At 35.6% G+C, this 19,188-nt stretch overlaps 1 protein-coding gene across 1 annotated transcript; it reads right to left on the minus strand.

Moving 5' to 3' along the window:
• Nucleotides 1–16,086: 16,086 nt before the first annotated feature.
• LOC131658835 (F-box protein SKIP23-like) lies at nt 16,087–17,241 on the minus strand. The gene has a single exon (XM_058928088.1). It carries the CDS (start codon nt 17,239–17,241, stop codon nt 16,087–16,089), a length of 1,155 nt encoding a protein of 384 aa, XP_058784071.1.
• Nucleotides 17,242–19,188: the final 1,947 nt, after the last annotated feature.

Below are 19,188 nucleotides of genomic sequence, written 5' to 3' on the forward strand. Positions count from 1 at the left end.
AGGATAGAAAAACACTTAGAAAGGGGGGGGGGGTTTGAATAAGTGTAGTCTAAAAACTTGAACGATAAAAACAAATTGCACAGTTATTTTTATCCTGGTTCGTTGTTAACTAAACTACTCCAGTCCACCCCCACGGAGTGATTTACCTCACCTGAGGATTTAATCCACTAATCGCAACAGATTACAATGGTTTTCCACTTAGCCCACGACTAAGTCTTCTAGAGTATCCTGATCACAACCTGATCACTCTAGGAACAAATGCTTAGACACAAGCTAAGACTTTCTTAGAGTATCCTGACCACCACGTGATCACTCTAATTACAATTGCTTAGACACAAGATAAGACTTCCTAGAGTATCCTGATCAACACTTGATCACTCTAGTTACTTACAAATTAATGTAATCAATTCTAAGAGTATTACAAATGCTTCTGAAAAGCTATAATCACAACAGTGATATTTCTCTTAACGTTTAAGCTTAATCTCACTAATATATTACAACAGCAATGTAGTGAGCTTTGATGAAGATGAAGTTTCTGAGCTTTTGATTTGAACAGCGTTTCAGCAAGTTTGTATCAGCAGAGTTGTTAACATTGCTTCTTATCAGAACTTCATATTTATAGGCACTTGAGAAGATGACCGTTGGGAGCATTTAATGCTTTGCGTGTTCCGTACAGCATTGCATTTAATGTTTCACGCTTTTGTCAACTACCTCGAGCCTTGTTCACGCTGTGTCTACTGACGTTGCCTTTAATAGCTTCCAACGTTCCTTTTGTCAGTCAGCGTAGCCTGCCACCTGTACTTTCTTCTGATCTGATGTTTGTGTATACAACATTTGAATATCATCAGAGTCAAACAGCTTGGTGCATAACATCTTCTTGTCTTCTGACCTTGAAGTGCTTCTGAGCGTGATACCATGAGAACTTCAGTGCTTCTGCTTCTGATCTCAAGTTCTTCTGATGCTTCCATAGACCCATGTTCTGATTCTGCCTTGACCATCTTCTGATGTCTTGCCAGACCATGTTCTGATGTTGCATGCTGAACCTTCTAAGACAAAGCTTCTGAGCGCTGATTTGTGCATACTCTTTATATACTTCCTGAAAAGGAAATTGCAATGTATTAGAGTACCACATTATCTCACACAAAATTCATATCCTTGTTATCATCAAAACTACGAATATTGATCAGAACAAATCTTGTTCTAACAATCTCCCCTTTTTTGATGATGATAAAAACATATATAAATGATATGAATTTGCGATCAGAAAGAGCAGACGGCTAAAGACAAATTACACAGCTATAGCATAAGCATGTGAATATGTCTCCCCCTGAGATTAACAATCTCCCCCTGAGATGAATAATCTCCCCCTGAAATTAATACTAGAAGAATTTTAATAATAAAAGACTTCCCTGAGTATTTCAGTAGAGACGTTCACAGTGCTTGATCTACAGAACATTCATGACTTCTGATTTTTGCTTCCATAGGACAGCTTCAGACCATTGAATTTCTTTAGATCCACAGAACATTCACAACTTCTGATTTCTGCTTCCATCGGACAGCTTCAGAACTTGAATTTCTTTGATCTTCAGAACATTCACAGCTTCTGACTTCTGCTTCCATCGGACAGCTTCAGAACTTGAATTTCTTTAGATCTTCAGAACATCCACAGCTTCTGATTCTTGCTTCCATTGGGACAGCTTCAGAGCTTGAATTTCTTCTTACATCACTTCATGCTAGATTGTATCAGAACATTGTTGAATGTACCAGAGCATCATCAGAGCATCTCTACATCCTGAAATGTTATAGAACAAAACTAAATGACAAAAGTCAGCATGAATAAGTCAGAACATAGAATATGTTTCAGAACACATATTGTGTATCAGAGCCATATGGTATGTGTCAGAACACATAAACATAATGTTTCAGATCATATTCTATCATCAAAATATCTGAACATTCTTCCACTCAGCTTGCTTCAAGAATCCAAGAACTTGATTCATCTTGTTGCTTCTTAGGTTGATCTTGTAAAGAGAATCTTCAATTCCTGCAACAACACAACTTAAAGCATAGAACTTTGCAAGTTCTGTTAGTAAAGCAACTGATTAAATCAAATCATTTATCACATATTTCTCCCCCTTTTTGTCATAACATCAAAAACATAAAAGATTCAGATGAAAAACAAAAATAAACACATGGAAGAAAAAGGTAATTTTCATTGAAGCTCAAAAAGACAGAAGTACAAAAGTACAAGGAGATAAGCAAGAAAAAAATGCACAAAACAGATGCAGCAAAGCAAAACACGAGAAACAAAAACAACTAAGACTCAATCTAAGATGGCCCCAGCTTCGACAAGATCTTGGCCAACATCTCTTGAATCTCATTGTTGTATCCATCTTGCCTCTCCATGAAAGCTCTAAACTCAGCATTGATTGAGCTTTGCTCATCCTGCTTCTTCTGAATAACTTCCAGAGTCCTTGCAAGACGGGAAGGTTCATCAGAAGAAGCTTCACAGCTTCTATCCACAGGGATGGCATTGTGATCTGCAGCTTCCATTGATAAATCATTTGCAGGATTATCCTCAACAGGAACTGTTTCAGCAACATGATCTTCTACATCTGCTTCTTACATAGAAGCATCTCCATAATCTGCAGCCGGAATCTCAGAATCTCCATTCTCAAGTGCCTGAAGAATGGCAGCTAGATTCCTAGGGGCAGAAGGACCTTCAACTTCCGGTGGGTCAACAACTTCTGGAATGACCAAGCTTGGGTCTTCCTTAGAAGGGTTTTCCCTCAAAAAGTCAAAGAGAGTCTTGAAATCCCCAAGTAGAACAGGATATTGAGGTATCCAGACCACAATCTCCCTGCAAGGGTTAGCTTCCAATGCAGCAGTCAATCTTGCTACTTCCAATTCATCCACAAAGGGCTTCTCCTCAGCAGCAACACAGTTTCTGAGAGGATGATAGTATATACCATTATCATCCTCCAGACGGTATCCAGGGTAACCAGGGGCAGCAGCCACTAATCTCTTCTGTACTCCCATTGCTTCTACTTGAAAATCCTTGCGAAATCTTTTCCAAAGATTTCTTGTAGAAACATCATCCAGACCATTTAGAAAGGCATCCTTCAGAAGGTCTAGACTGCTAATCACCTCATGTCTGAATAGTTCCAAGTAGGTATAGGGTTCAGGTTCAGGCGGATTGAAGGTGAATTTGTAGTCAGGGTAGAGAAGACAGTAGGGTTTGGATTATCTGGTAAGTAAGGGATGGGATATAGAAGGTGGAGGTGCGGTGGATGAGGAAGAAGGGATATCTGAGAGAATGATTGATGAGGATGGAATATTTGTAAAGGGAATTGGTGAGAAAGATTTATCAGAAGGAGTTGGGGGAAGAATACTTAGAGGTGTGGGGTTTAGAATGGGAGAGGAAAAAGATGATGGAGAAGGATTTGGTAAAGTGAAGTTTACTTTTGGTTCAGATGGAGGTGATTGGAGAGATGGTTTTGGGACAGAAGGAGGTGGAGTAAAAACTTGCCTGGAGACGTATTCAGAAGAAGCATGTGAAGATCTGGTTCTGTGAAAGGAGTCTCTGATCCTTTTCTCCATGCGTTCAGAAGATGCCACTTTGTCAGGATCATAGGTGACCCTCAACTTCTTGGCTTTCTCAGCCTCATCTTCTTGGGCCTTTCTTTTTAGCCTAGCCTTTTGTTCCTTCTGATCCTTTTTCAGAAGATCAGCTTTGGACGGAAGTACTCTGCCACGGATCCAAGCAGGATCAACATCTGATTGCTTCCTAACACAATCTTCCAGGTAAAGCTTGACAACCTGATGCAGTTCTTTATGAAACAAGGAGACGAATCCTTCAACAGCAACTCTTCTTGACAGAATGTCAGGAAAACTTGTGCACACAAAAGGTACATTCTTAATGAGTTCCAGTCTGAACAAATCAACACCATTGAAGATGGGACCTTGAACTACTCCAAGAAAATGAGACGCATTGAGTTTTCTGATGGAGTCCAGCACTTTGCTTTCAATCTGAATGTCTGAAATCATTCTTCCGAACGGAATGGTCGTTCTTGGAATATGAGGGTACTTCGCCCTTTCATCTTATCTTGACTCTAAGATAGAAGTCTTCAGATTCTCAAACAGAATATGAGAGATGTTGATCTCTGTCTTTTTGCCAATGCAGAAAAGAGTATACTTGTGAGCCGGACTGATGTAGGAGGAGGAGAGCATCCTCTTTCTATGGTGAAGGGAACCCAGAATAATCTCAGCCCATGCTTTATAAAATGGCCTTAAGGTGCCCGTGTTATGAGAGTCAATTCCAAAAACCAGAGAAATTTGTTTTTCAACTTGAGTCCAGTCAACTCCTCCATGTTGAAGACCAGACCAACCTTCTTCATCATTCAGATTGTACAGCTTCCTGATAAGCTTTTCAGTGATAACCACTTCATGCCCTAGCACGAAAGAAATAATGGCAGTTGGAGTAACCGTTGCATGTACCCAGAAATCCTTCACAAGTTCAGGATAAATTGGTCCAACCAATCTATTCAGGTATTTAGACCAACCTTGCTCAAAGATTCTTACATCACACTTAAAGCCATTTGATTTTAGATTGTTGATGTCAACAGCAGATTCACATAGAACTTCCAGTTCTTCCGTGGGAATTAAGCACGTTTTCAATGGAGCATACTTATATTTGCGTAGCAGAATCTGTGAAGAGGTGAGTCTTTCTGCAGGGTTTGATGAGCTTGAAGAAGAGTTCATGATGATTATGCTTTGAGATCAAATCAGAAACTAGGGTTTGAAAACAGATGCAACGAAAGGGATGCGCAAAAGAGAGAGAGAAAAGAAATGAATATGAAGCGGGTTGTTTAAACAATTTGAAAAGAAAAAAGATAAAAGAAACTGTTTAAAAAATAAATCATTATGAATTAAATGAGAAATGACGTTAGGAGAGAGAGAGAGAACGAGGTAAATGAAATGATTTAACACAGTTACCTAGGTCGGCGTCTTTTCAACTGCACGCTTTGTACCAACCGTACAGACACGTGTTCATCATCAGAAAGTAGATGACAACTGTATCTTTCTGAAAGACTTTACGCCTTCAGATTCTGATCACTGCTTCTGATTGTCATTCTTAAGAGATGATCTTGTTCTGATTGGATCATCTTTCTTTCCAAGGATCACATCTTCTGAATGAGCTGAAGCAAGTCTAGGTGATCTTCTGACTGTTGGCTCTTCAGAAATCGTGAGATTCTCTAAAGATGCAGCAACTTGATCTTCTGATCCATTGCTTCTGAGACTATCAGCTTCTGCAGCTTTGCTTCTTGGTTCTACTGCTTCTGATATATCAATATCAAAATCTGCAAAATTCTCAAACTGCTTTGGTTTTTCAAGACCAAGCTTATCATCAAACCTGATATTGATTGATTCTTCTACAATCAATGTTTCAGTATTGTATACTCTGTAGCCTTTAGAGCGTTCAGAATATCCAAGAAGGAAACACTTTTGTGCTTTAGAATCAAACTTACCACGATGATCTTTAGTATTCAGAATAAAGCATACACATCCAAAAGGATGGAAATATGAAATGTTGGGCTTTATGTTCTTCCACAATTCATAAGGAGTCTTATTTAGAATAGGTCTGATAGAGATTCTATTCTGAATATAACACGCAGTGTTTATTGCTTCTGCCCAGAAATGCTTAGCCATATTGGTTTCGTTGATCATGGTTCTGGCTATTTCTTGTAGAGTCCTATTCTTTCGCTCTACAACTCCATTTTGTTGTGGAGTTCTAGGACAAGAGAAATCATGGGCAATACCATTTTCTTTGAAGAACTCCTCAAAGAATCTGTTCTCAAATTCACCACCATGATCACTTCTAACCTTTATGATTTTACACTCTTTCTCAGATTGGATCTGAGTACATAATTCAAAGAACACTGAATGAGACTCATCCTTGTGTTTTAAGAACTTTACCCATGTCCAGCGGCTATAATCATCAACGATGACTAATCCATATTTCTTCCCTCTGACAGATGCTGTTTTGACTGGACCAACAGATCAATGTGCAAGAGTTCTAACGGCCTTGAGGAAGAGACAACATTCTTAGACTTGAATGCAGGTCTGGAGAACTTGCCCTTCTGACATGCTTCACAAAGAGCATCTGATTTGTTTTTCAGATTTGGGAGTCCTCTGACCAGATTTAGTTTGTTAATCTGAGAAATCTTTCTCAAACTAGCATGTCCTAATCTTCTGTGCCAGACCCATTGCTCTTCAGAAACAGACATAAGACAAGTCACCTTCTGATTTTTAAGATCCTGAAGATCTGTCTTATAAATGTTGTTCTTTCTCTTGCCTGTAAATAGGATTGAGCCATCCTTCTGACTTACAGCCTTGCAAGACTTTTGATTGAAGATTATATCATAACCATTGTCACTTAATTGACTTATGGATAATAAGTTATGAGTTAATCCTTCTACAAGAAGTACATTAGTTATGGAAGGAGAGTTACCAGACTTTATAGTTCCTGAGCCAATAATTTTGCCCTTCTGATCTCCTCCAAACTTGACTTCTCCACCTGGTTTAAGCACCAGGTCTTGGAATGTAGACCTTCTTCCCGTCATGTGTCGCGAGCACCCAGAGTCCAGGTACCATGACATTTTGCTTTTTGTCCTCTTTGCCGCCAAGGATATCTGCAACAGGAATTATCTTCTCCTTAGGTACCCACAATTTCTTGGGTCCTTTCTTGTTAGTTCTCCTCAAGTTCTGATTGAACTTGGGTTTAGCAAAATATTTAACAGGAGGAACATCATGATATTCTTTAGGTTTATCAGCATGATATTTCTTAGGATGTGTCACATGCTTCTTGGTGTGAACAGTGTTAAACTTCTGTGCATGTGAAGTGAGCCTCATATCATGAGCATGGCCATATTTGAACTGATCATACAATGGCTTGTATGTGATCTTCAGATTATCAACAGGTTCAAATTTATGTGAGGTATCACCCTCATAGCCAAAACCAAACCTTCTGTTTCCAGAAACACCATATATCATAGAAGCAAGATGACTTCTGCCAATACTTCTAGATAAGAACTTTCTGAAGCTCGAGTCATATTCTTTCAGAATATGATTCATGCTAGGAATGGATTTTTCTGTTTCAGAAGGAGATCCACTATCTTTGGATAGATTTCCTTCAGTTCAGAGTTTTCCACTTCCAGCTTCTTATTTTCAAATTCAAACTGCTTCTTCAGCTTTTTGTATTTGATACTAAGATGAGCCTTGAGTTCCAGAAGTTCTGTTAAACTGGAAACTAACTCTTCTCTAAATAGTTCAGAAAATACCTCTTCAGAATCTGATTCTGATGTAGATTCTGATCCATCATCTTCTGTAGCCATCAGCGCGAAGTTGGCTTGTTCTCCTTCAGAGTCTGATTCTGATTCTGATTCAGAATCATCCCATGTTGCCATAAGACCTTTCTTCTTATGAAACTTCTTTTTGGGATTCTCCTTCTGAAGTTTTGGACACTCGTTCTTGTAATGTCCAGGCTCATTGCACTCATAGCATACAGCCTTCTTCTTGTCAGATCTTCTGTCACCAGAAGATTCTCCACGTTCAAATCTCTTTGAACTTCTGAAGCCTCTGAACTTCCTTTGCTTGCTCTTCCAGAGTTGGTTTACCCTTCTGGAGATCATGGACAGTTCATCTTCTTCTTCTTCAGATTCTGATTCTTCAGGATCTTCTTCTCTAGCCTGAAAAGCGTTAGTGCATTTTTTAACATTAGATTTTAATGCAATAGACTTACCTTTCTTCTGAGGCTCGTTTGCATCCAGCTCTATTTCATGGCTTCTCAAGGCACTGATAAGCTCTTCCAAAGAAACTTCATTCAGATTCTTGGCAATCTTGAATGCAGTCACCATTGGACCCCATCTTCTGGGTAAGCTTCTGATAATCTTCTTTACATGATCAGCCTTGGTGTAGCCTTTATCCAGAACTCTTAATCCAGCAGTTAGCGTTTGAAATCTTGAGAACATCTTCTCAATGTTTTCATCATCCTCCATCTTGAAGGCTTCATATTTCTGGATTAGAGCAGGAGCTTTAGTCTTCTTGACTTGAGCATTTCCCTCATGGGTCATTTTCAATGACTCATATATATCATAGGCAGTTTCCCTGTTAGATATCTTCTCATACTCAGCATGAGAGATAGCATTCAGCAAAACAGTCCTACATTTATGATGATTCTTGAAAAGCTTCTTCTGATCATCATCCATTTCTTGCCTGGTAAGCCTTACGCCACTAGCTTTCACTGGATGTTTGTAACCATCCATCAGAAGATCCCATAGTTCACCATCTAGACCAAGAAAGTAACTTTCCAGTTTATCTTTCCAGTATTCAAAGTTTTCACCATCAAATACCGGTGGTCTAGTATAACCATTGTTACCGTTGTATTGCTCAGCAGAGCCAGATGTAGATGCAGATGGATTTGTTTGAGTTTCATCAACCATCTTATACTGAAGCGTTTTTCTCTTCCTGAATCTTTTCTAAACACGGTTAAGTGCTTGCACCTTAGAACCGGCGCTCTGATGCCAATTGAAGGATAGAAAAACACTTAGAAAGGGGGGTTTGAATAAATGTAGTCTAAAAACTTGAACGATAAAAACAAATTGCACAGTTATTTTTATCCTGGTTCGTTGTTAACTAAACTACTCCAGTCCACCCCCACGGAGTGATTTACCTCACCTGAGGATTTAATCCACTAATCGCAACAGATTACAATGGTTTTCCACTTAGCCCATGACTAAGTCTTCTAGAGTATCCTGATCACAACCTGATCACTCTAGGAACAAATGCTTAGACACAAGCTAAGACTTTCTTAGAGTATCCTGACCACCACGTGATCACTCTAATTACAATTGCTTAGACACAAGCTAAGACTTCCTAGAGTATCCTGATCAACACTTGATCACTCTAGTTACTTACAAATTAATGTAATCAATTCTAAGAGTATTACAAATGCTTCTGAAAAGCTATAATCACAACAGTGATATTTCTCTTAACGTTTAAGCTTAATCTCACTAATATATTACAACAGCAATGTAGTGAGCTTTGATGAAGATGAAGTTTCCGAGCTTTTGATTTGAACAGCGTTTCAGCAAGTTTGTATCAGCAGAGTTGTTAACATTGCTTCTTATCAGAACTTCATATTTATAGGCACTTGAGAAGATGACCGTTGGGAGCATTTAATGCTTTGCGTGTTCCGTACAGCATTGCATTTAATGTTTCACGCTTTTGTCAACTACCTCGAGCCTTGTTCACGCTGTGTCTACTGACGTTGCCTTTAATAGCTTCCAACGTTCCTTTTGTCAGTCAGCGTAGCCTGCCACCTGTACTTTCTTCTGATCTGATGTTTATGTATACAACGTTTGAATATCATTAGAGTCAAACAGCTTGGTGCATAGCATCTTCTTGTCTTCTGACCTTGAAGTGCTTCTGAGCGTGATACCATGAGAACTTCAGTGCTTCTGCTTCTGATCTCAAGTTCTTCTGATGCTTCCATAGACCCATGTTCTGATTCTGCCTTGACCATCTTCTGATGTCTTGCCAGACCATGTTCTGATGTTGCATGCTGAACCTTCTGAGACAAAGCTTCTGAGCGCTGATTTGTGCATACTCTTTATATACTTCCTGAAAAGGAAATTGCAATCCAGAGCAAATCTTGTTCTGACAATGCTGAGTGTTTGAGGCAATGCTATGTTGCCGAGAACACATTGAAGAGAGTCCAAGATGAAAGAGAACAGAATAAGTCGGTTCGTAGGGAACAAGTAAGGTCGGGACAGCATTTGAAACCCCGCAATTCTCCAGCCATGAAGAAACAGGTTTATGGAGATCGCTCTACTCAACCTCCCCGGTGTGTTAGATGCAAAGGAAATCACTTTGGGAATTGCAAGCCAGACTCTGGGAGATGTTACCGTTGTGACCAGCCAGGGCATTACGCGAGGGATTGTACTGCCCCGAATGCTCCCGAGAAGACTAGAGGCCGTGTTTACACCTTGGACGCTAGGAAGGCCCAAGGAAATACTAATCTTGTTGCTGGTACGTGTTATGTTAATGATCAGCCCTTGTTTGTGCTAGTTGATTGTGGAGCAACACATTCTTTTATTTCTTATCCTTGTGTGCGGAGGCTTGGTTTTGAAACGAGTCTTCTTCCTAATCCTATAATTATCTCGTCGGCTACGGACGATGTGGTAGAAGCTCGGGAAATTTGCAAGGAGTGTTCTATTACCTTCAATGGTCGTAGATTCTTGATTGATCTCATTTGTCTACCTCTTAAAAAGATCGATGTAGTACTTGGTATGGACTGGTTATCAGCTAACTCGGTGTACATCGGTTGTAAGGAGAAGGCTATCTTCATTCCTGCTGAGGAGACTACACCAACCAATGCCATTGAACATCTTCTTGAAGGTACGGTTAACATGGTCAATTACCTTTTTGCTCAAGAGAAGTCTTTCCTTTTGGTTCTTACGTCAGACTCCAAGGACAAGAAGAGTGTATTGGAGATTCCGGTTGTGTGTGAATTTTCCGATGTATTTCCTGAAGATGTTACTTCTCTTCCGCCGGAAAGGGAAGTTGAATTCTCTATTGATCTTGTTCCGGGTACCGCTCCAGTTTCGATCGCCCCTTATAGGATGTCTCCTGCAGAGCTAAGGGAGTTGAAGAGTCAGCTAGAAGAGTTGTTGGCGAAACACTTCATTCGTCCTAGTGTTTCTCCATGGGGAGCTCCAGTTTTGTTAGTGAAGAAGAAGGATGGTAGTATGCGTTTGTGCATCGACTATCGTCAGCTGAACAAGGTAACCATAAAGAACAAGTACCCTCTACCGCGAATTGATGACCTTCTGGATCAATTGAAAGGAGCCTGCGTGTTCTCGAAGATTGACCTCAGGTCGGGATATCATCAGATTCGGGTTAAGAGTTCAGATGTATCGAAGACTGCTTTTAGAACGAGATACGGTCATTACGAGTTTTTGGTTATGCCGTTCGGAGTAACCAATGCTCCTGTTGTCTTTATGGATTACATGAACTGGGTGTTTCAACCATATTTGGACCAGTTCGTGGTAATCTTCATAGATGACATCTTGATCTACTCTCGGACTATTGAAGAGCACATGGAGCATTTGAGGACTGTGTTGTCGGTTCTTAGAGAAAAGCAGTTGTTTGCGAAGTTTAGCAAGTGTGAGTTCTGGATGTCTGAAGTCAAGTTTCTTGGGCATGTCATATCTGGTGGCGGCGTAGCTGTAGACCCTTCAAAGGTAGAAGCAGTGATAAATTAGGAACGACCCAAGAATGCAACTGAGGTCCGTAGTTTCCTAGGCTTGGCAGGTTACTATCGGAGGTTCATTATGGGCTTTTCCAAATTGGCATTACCTTTGACCAGACTTACAAGGAAGGAAGTTTCATTCGAATGGAATTCAGAATGTGAGAAGAGCTTTCAGAAACTCAAGGAGAAACTGACTACCGCTCCAGTGTTGGTGATCCCAAATCCAAACCGATCCTATGAAGTGTTTTGTGATGCTTCTAAGAAAGGTTTGGGTGGAGTATTGATGCAAGATGGACAGGTTGTAGCTTATGCATCTAGACAGTTGAGATCTCATGAAGAGAATTATCCTACTCATGACCTCAAACTCGCTGCGATTGTGTTCGCGCTCAAGGTGTGGCGACATTATTTGTATGGAGTTCATTTTGAGATGTTTAGCGATCATAAGAGTTTAAAGTATCTCTTTGATCAAAAGGAACTCAACATGCGTCAGAGGAGATGGATGGAGTACTTGGAGGACTTTGACTTTGATTTGAAGTACCATCCCGGAAATGCTAATAAGGTAGCAGATGCCTTGAGTAGAAAGGAGATTAAAGTTGCAGAGCTTATGATGTTGGAGTTTGGTCTTATGGAGAAGTTCAGAAATTTGGATTTACAATTTGAGTGGACACCAACGGGTGTGTTGATGAGTAACTTGCGTATTGAGAATGAGTTGCGGGAAAGGATCCGTCAAGCACAGGGGAATGATGTAGAATTGCAGGCTAAAGCAAACCTTCCAGATTTCGTTCGTACATCTGATGGACTCATTCTTTTTGGACGAAGGATGTGTGTGCCAAATGATGCGGAGTTAAGGAGGTTAATTCTGGACGAGGCTCACAAGAGCAAATTCACCATCCATCCCGGATCGACCAAGATGTATCAAGACTTGAAGGGGAATTTTTGGTGGCCTGGTATGAAGAGAGATGTGGCTAACTATGTAGAGCAGTGTGTGATATGTCAACAAGTGAAGATAGAACACCAAAGGCCCGGTGGTATGCTACAACCGTTGGATGTTCCTGTCTGGAAGTGGGACAGTATATCCATGGACTTCATTGTGGGACTACCACGAGTCTTGGGTGGGCATGACTCTATATGGGTGATAGTGGATCATTTGACTAAGTCCGCGCATTTCTTACCGGTTAAGACGACTCACAAGCTTTCTCACCTTGCGAGGCTTTTTGTAGTAGAGATTGTGAGATTGCACGGTGTACCTTCTAGCATTGTGTCGGATAGAGATCCGAAGTTCACTTCCCGATTTTGGAGAGCTTTTCATCAAGAGATGGGTACAAATCTGAATTTGAGCACTTCTAACCACCCCCAGACAGATGGATAAACGGAAAGGACTTTCAGACCATCGAGGATATGCTAAGGGCATGTATCTTGGAAATTGGTGGAAGTTGGAAAGATAACTTACCTTTGATAGAATTTGCATATAACAACAGTTATCATGGGAGTATCGGTATGGCCCCATACGAAGCCTTGTATGGAAGGAAGTGTCGATCGCCGTTATGTTGGTCTGAAGTTGGTGAGAAGGGAATCCTTGGACCGGAGATAATTCAAGAAACCACGGAGAAAGTTAAGATGATCCGAGATAAGATGAAACAAGCTCAAGATCGTCAGAAGAGTTATGCGGACAAACGAAGGAGACCGTTGGAATTTGATGTAGGAGATCATGTGTTCTTGAAGGTGACTCCGAGGTTGAGGTTGAAAGGACCGTTTAAGACACGCAAACTTAGCCCGAGATACGTGGGACCTTACCAGATCATGAGACGGATAGGTGAAGTCGCATACCAGTTAGCGTTGCCTCCTTCACTATCCGGGCTGCATGACGTATTCCATGTGTCTCAGCTATGGAAGTTCGTGCCGGATTCGTTTCATCCTATCCTACCAGATACGATTGAAGTAGAGCCAGATCTTTCTTTCCAACCGAAACCTTGTCGTATCTTGGAGTATGCTAGCAAGTCGTTGAGGAGCAAAATCAGGTGAGTCTCATAGATAGAGACTATAATCCTTATTCATGCATGTTTTAGACTCTATTCTAGTAGTAATTCGTGTATGTACTTTTACCATATCTTATTACTCCATCTAGAATGATTGCTTGTGAAATTTTGGAGTTTGGGAACTTTGTCCTCACCAAGGTTTGAACTCAAGACACCTTAATTATGGTACAAATGGGTGTACCACTAGGCTACATTCATTTTGGTTACTTTCTCTTCTTTCAGAAGCTACTTATTAACTATTGCTTGATTTCTTTTGCTTCTACATTAATAATAATAATAATAATAATAATAATAATAATAATAATAATAATAATAATAATAGTAATAATAATAATAGTAATAATAGTAATAATAATAATAATAATAGTAATAGTAATAGTAATAATAATAATAGTAGTAATAATAATAATAATAATAAAATAATATTACTAACAATAATAGTAATGATACTAATAGTACTAATATTAATAATAATAATAATAATAATAATAGAGATAGTAATAATAATACTAATAATAATAATAGTAATAATAATAATATTAATAATACTAATAGTAATATTAATAATAATAATAATAATAATAATAATAATAATAATAATAATAGTAATATTAATAATAGTAATATTAATAATAATAATAATAATAATAATAATAATAATAATAATAATAAAATAATAGTACTAACAATAATAGTACTAATCATAATATTAATAATAATAATAATAATAATAGTAATAGTAATAGTAATAGTAATAATAATAATAGAGATAATAACAATAATAATAATAATAATAATAATAATAATAATAATAATAATAGTAATAGTAATATTAATAATACTAATAGTGGCTGATAAAATAATTTCCATTCCGGCAATGTATGATTAACTGTGAACTAACTAAATTAGATTTAGAATTAGTGATAAAAAGCAATTGATAACTCTAGTATAAAACCACTAATAAAACCATTAGTAAATGGCTCAACAGCTATGTCAGTTTTTTTTTAATAAAATTACTTAGTTATGAGAGAAGATAAGGTAAAGGATTGTGTAAAAAAATACACGTGTTCTCAATTTATTTTTAATTCATCTCAACTTTTAAAAAAATCGGATGGTTTAAAAAAGTGGTCCACAAATGTACACTTAATTGATGGTTCATTCTAGATTTAACCATACTAATAATAATAATAATAATAATAATAATAATAATAATAATAATAATAATAATAATAATAATAATAATAATAATAATAATAATAATAATAATAATAATAATAATAATAATAATAATACTAAAAATACTAATAATACTAGTAGTAATAATAATAATACTAATAGTAATATTAATAATACTAATAATAATAATAATAATAATAATAATAATAATAATAATAATAATAATAATAATAATAATAATAATAATAATAATAATAATAATAATAATAATAATAATAATAATAAAATGGTTGTAGTTAATAAGTAATTTCAGAAGGAAAAGAAATCAAAAAAAATTAGCATAGCTTAGTGGTACACCTATTATTAAATTAAGTAAGGTGTCTTGAGTTCAAACCTTGGTGAGTGCAAAATTTTTGAATAAGTTTTAGAATTTTATGAACTTTGATGATAACATATGCCACGCAACCTGCCATGCGTTGAAAAAGAGTATTTTGCCTTGTTAATATAAATAATTTAATATTTTATTTAAAGTGGCTTCCAATTGATAAAATAGAAAAATTAGTTTAAGAGTTAATAATATATATTGGTATATAATTAATTTGTGAGGATGACATATTTTCTTCATGTATTAAATTAAAAATGAGATTTTATAAATAGGTAAAATTATGTGACGATGACACATAAGCACGGAGATATGTGAGGATGACACATAAGCAAAGGCAAGGGTTTTTGTCTAGGGTTGTCATCATCACAACCTTACATTTATATTAAGTAGATAGTAAGTAGATTAACATAGATTTTTATTTATTATTTAGAAAAATTAAGCAATTCGTAGTTTATATATAAAAAATTATAATTTTAATATTAAACAGAATAACTAAAAGAGAATAGTTAAAAAATAATAATTAAAATAGAATTAGGATTATAAGATATAATAATGTTAGTTGAATATAATAGTGTTAATTAGCAAAATTTGTATTATAAATTAAATTTTTTTGTAAAAAAAATGAGAATTAGGATAATAAGATATAATAGTGTTAGATGAATATATTATTATTTATAATTGTGGTAGTTCCTGATTATATTACTATTTTTGTTATTATTATTATTATTATTATTATTTTAATATTATTATTAGTTAGATATTAAGTAGATTATTATTATTATTATTAATAGTGATGGTTTAGTTTTATTATTATTATATTATTATAATTATTATTTATTTTAATATATAGAGTTTTTATAATTAGAGTTTGTATTTAGAATTATTACAAAATGACATTTGGCTCAGATTACTACCAAGATGACATGTGGCTAGGGTTGCCATCATGACTTTTTTATATTTATATTAAGTAGATAAAGTAGGAATAAAAATAAATATTGATTGAAATATTTAAAATATAATGTTTTTACTATCCATACAAAATCTTAATTTGTTTTCATATGCAATACACATAAATCGCTATTAAGAGCTATGTAACGGAATTAAATAAATTACTCTTTTTTTACTTAACTTAACAAACAAATCATGAAAATAAAAAAAACAATTTTAATTTGATGTTGTCAATCCCATTGAAAGGGTGGAATAACCCAGAGTGCAGGTGGCATTTGTTTAAATGAAGGTTGAAAAGGGCAATGTTGACTAAATCTTTTCTCTTTTACATTGAAGATTTGCATATCAAATGGTCCATTAGGATAAGGTGGGTAATCTCCATAAAAATCGTCTGTATAATAAATGGAATCCTTTTGAAGATAACTAGAAAAATATGAAGCTGACATGGCAACAGAATCACTATCACCTAGGAATAAGACATTGTCTCCCAGACTATCAATTTTTAACATTTGTAAAAGTTCACCGGTTTGAAGATCCAATTTTAAATTATATACTTCAAATCTTTTTGTACCATGACTAGGCTCCACATTATCTTCATCATCTTCGTCACCAAAGTCAATAAATTTTCTTACCAGCCATAAGTCTCCTTCCAGTGATTTTACAAGATAAGTTCGCTCAACATAATCACCTCCCTTCAGAGAAACAACTTTAGAAATTACCTTTTCATCCTTTAAATAGGATAAATCAAGAGAGACGATATTATTCTTTAGTCCCACGGCATAGACTAGACCTTTGTAAAATATAACATCATGAAAGAGATTATGAACATCATCAATATAAGTCCAAGTCTTTTGTCCGGCTTTTAGGATTGCAAGAAATTGACACACACTGTAAATGGCTATAACAACATAATCATGTGGCTTAAATGTAGGATTAGCAGATAACACAATCTTATGCACAACATACTCATAATCCTTTCTTCTTCTATACTTATGCATCATGTAGATGGGTGGTAAAGTGATGGATACCGCATCTTTAAAAGGATTAAGGAGTGTTATACCGGTAACACTAGAACAATAATCCACCTTAGCTAGCCAACCATGACTTGAACCACAAAGTCTCTTGTGAGTAGGTACTGATAGTTTGAAGTTGTAATGTTTGTTTGATGAAATTCCATATAAACTTCTCTCCCATATGTTTTCCGCGGGAATCATTAGCATGGGTAATACATTATTTTGTATTTGTCGATTTTGATAATTAAACTTTGCAATGGAATACCAATTCTTGCATACGGCACTGAAATAGATGTGATCTATACGTTCTACTAAATTATCAAAAATTAAACTTAAAGGATGTGCTTCTAAGTTCTCCCAATCCATCCCCATGGGCAATATTGAAACCAAATATCATAAAAGAGAGGTTATTTGTTTCTCCTTTTGGGGAAGTAAGAATAAAAGAGTGGTTTAAAACTATTAGAAAAATCAATGTGTATATTGTTGTTGTTGCTGTATGATATATTTATATTAAAATACTTCAAACAAAATATGACATAAAATTAGGGATTCCGTTAAAAATAAAATCGTTGCAAGTGATAAGAGGGCTTATATGTTTGAGTCAATTACATCAAACAAAATATTCAACATATAATTATGTTTTAAATTTTCTTATAAAGTTAAAGATACAAAATAAATACTTTTTAAACCAGTAATTCCTATCTTTTAGTAATATCATTTACGGTGCGTGTCAATTTCTTGCTCTCTTAAAAAAAAAACTAAACTTTTCTAAATAAAAGGAAAGCCTTACTCCCAATATTTATGGAAACCAAACCCTTATTAATAGTAACTAACTAGCTATTTTATAACTTGTGTAAAAAAAAATTATAACTATTGCCACGATTCTTTTTATTCAATCATTTTTTATTTTTTTTATTTTTAATTTGTATTTATCATTCTTTCTTATTATATAGTATTATTTAATAAATCTATTTTTGACATAATCAATAACGACTATTTACAAAATTAAGTTAAATTTTATTTCCACAATTTTTTTAATCTTCAACTTTATTTATTTTTTAATTATCATTAGTTTCATTTAAATATTCTTTAAAAAATTTATTTTCACTTTATCAATAACTACTCATATATATATATATATATATATATATATATATATATATATATATATATATATATATATATATATATATATATAGTGGTATCCTTCCTTCCGTGCCGACTAATCCACCTGAGAGGAGTTTTTTAGGCTCCCCACGTAGCCTCCGAAAATTGACTTCGGACTCCTTCGAACTCAGGACCTCAAGGGAAGCACGCCTTTGAGACCCAAGCTCCACCGCTAGACCACCCCTATTGGGTTCAATTATTACTTATTTATTTGAGTTATTTAACTAATCAATTTTTTATTTTATTTAATTATTTTTTTAAATATACCTTCACAAAAAAAGGACTCTAATTGTTGCTGCAGTTTGATATGTTAATATCAAGATTTTTAATTTGTATTATCTTAATATAACGGGAAAGGATGGATTTTGTTAGAGAAAATCTCTACAATTGGTAAATATATTCTAGTAAAGGACAAATCATATGGTGTGGAGCAATCACGATTATTTTTAGTTTTTTTCAATAAACAAAGGATCTCCGAACCGATTATTGAACCATAAACGGATAGAGTTACTGTTTCCCATAATCTAGGCAGGATTATCTATCATGTTATGATACCCATTTTTAGCACTAGTCCAAAGAGAAGATAAGATATGGTGTTTGCAAACTTTGTTCTTTCTAAAATTCTATTTGAGAAAAGAAGTCCACATTTCATTAGAGTTAAAAATGTCCCAGTAAAACTTAAGTAGTGTTAGCTGAAGATTTCGACAGATAGGAATAAAATATTTTAAGTGTTATGCTTCGAAGGAGAAGGTGGGGAGAGTGGCTTTGTAAGGCTATTTTAAACTTCTTCATAAGGAAGATTTTTTCTATGTCGGAATAGGGGCCAAGTTATAACGTCTTCATAGTCTAAGAAATGAAAGACTTAGAATATTTTGAGATATTTTGAAGAAACATTTCAACAAATCACGTTGTTCGCACTTCAGAACTTCGAACAGGAAGGTTTTAAATTTCAAAGTGATTCATTTTAGCCAAAAGAACGCGTGGAAGTCTCAAAGAATCGAAGCACATACATAAGTGAAACGTGGCATTTCGTTAGAGAAAGACCGTTAGTCGAATTAGTATAAATATGGATCTTAAGATTAAAATTTGGTGTGTTCATTTTGTATAAAAATCACTCAAATACCCTTATTAATAGTAACTAACTAGCTAAAG

The sequence above is a fragment of the Vicia villosa genome, linkage group LG3, assembly GCF_029867415.1.
Source record: "Vicia villosa cultivar HV-30 ecotype Madison, WI linkage group LG3, Vvil1.0, whole genome shotgun sequence".
In the NCBI taxonomy this organism is placed as follows: Eukaryota; Viridiplantae; Streptophyta; class Magnoliopsida; order Fabales; family Fabaceae; genus Vicia; species Vicia villosa.

Excerpts from the sequence above, each read along its gene's own strand:
- LOC131658835 (XM_058928088.1), bottom strand. The coding sequence starts at position 17,241 with ATGGGGATGGATTGGGAGAACTTAGAAGCACATCCTTTAAGTTTAATT.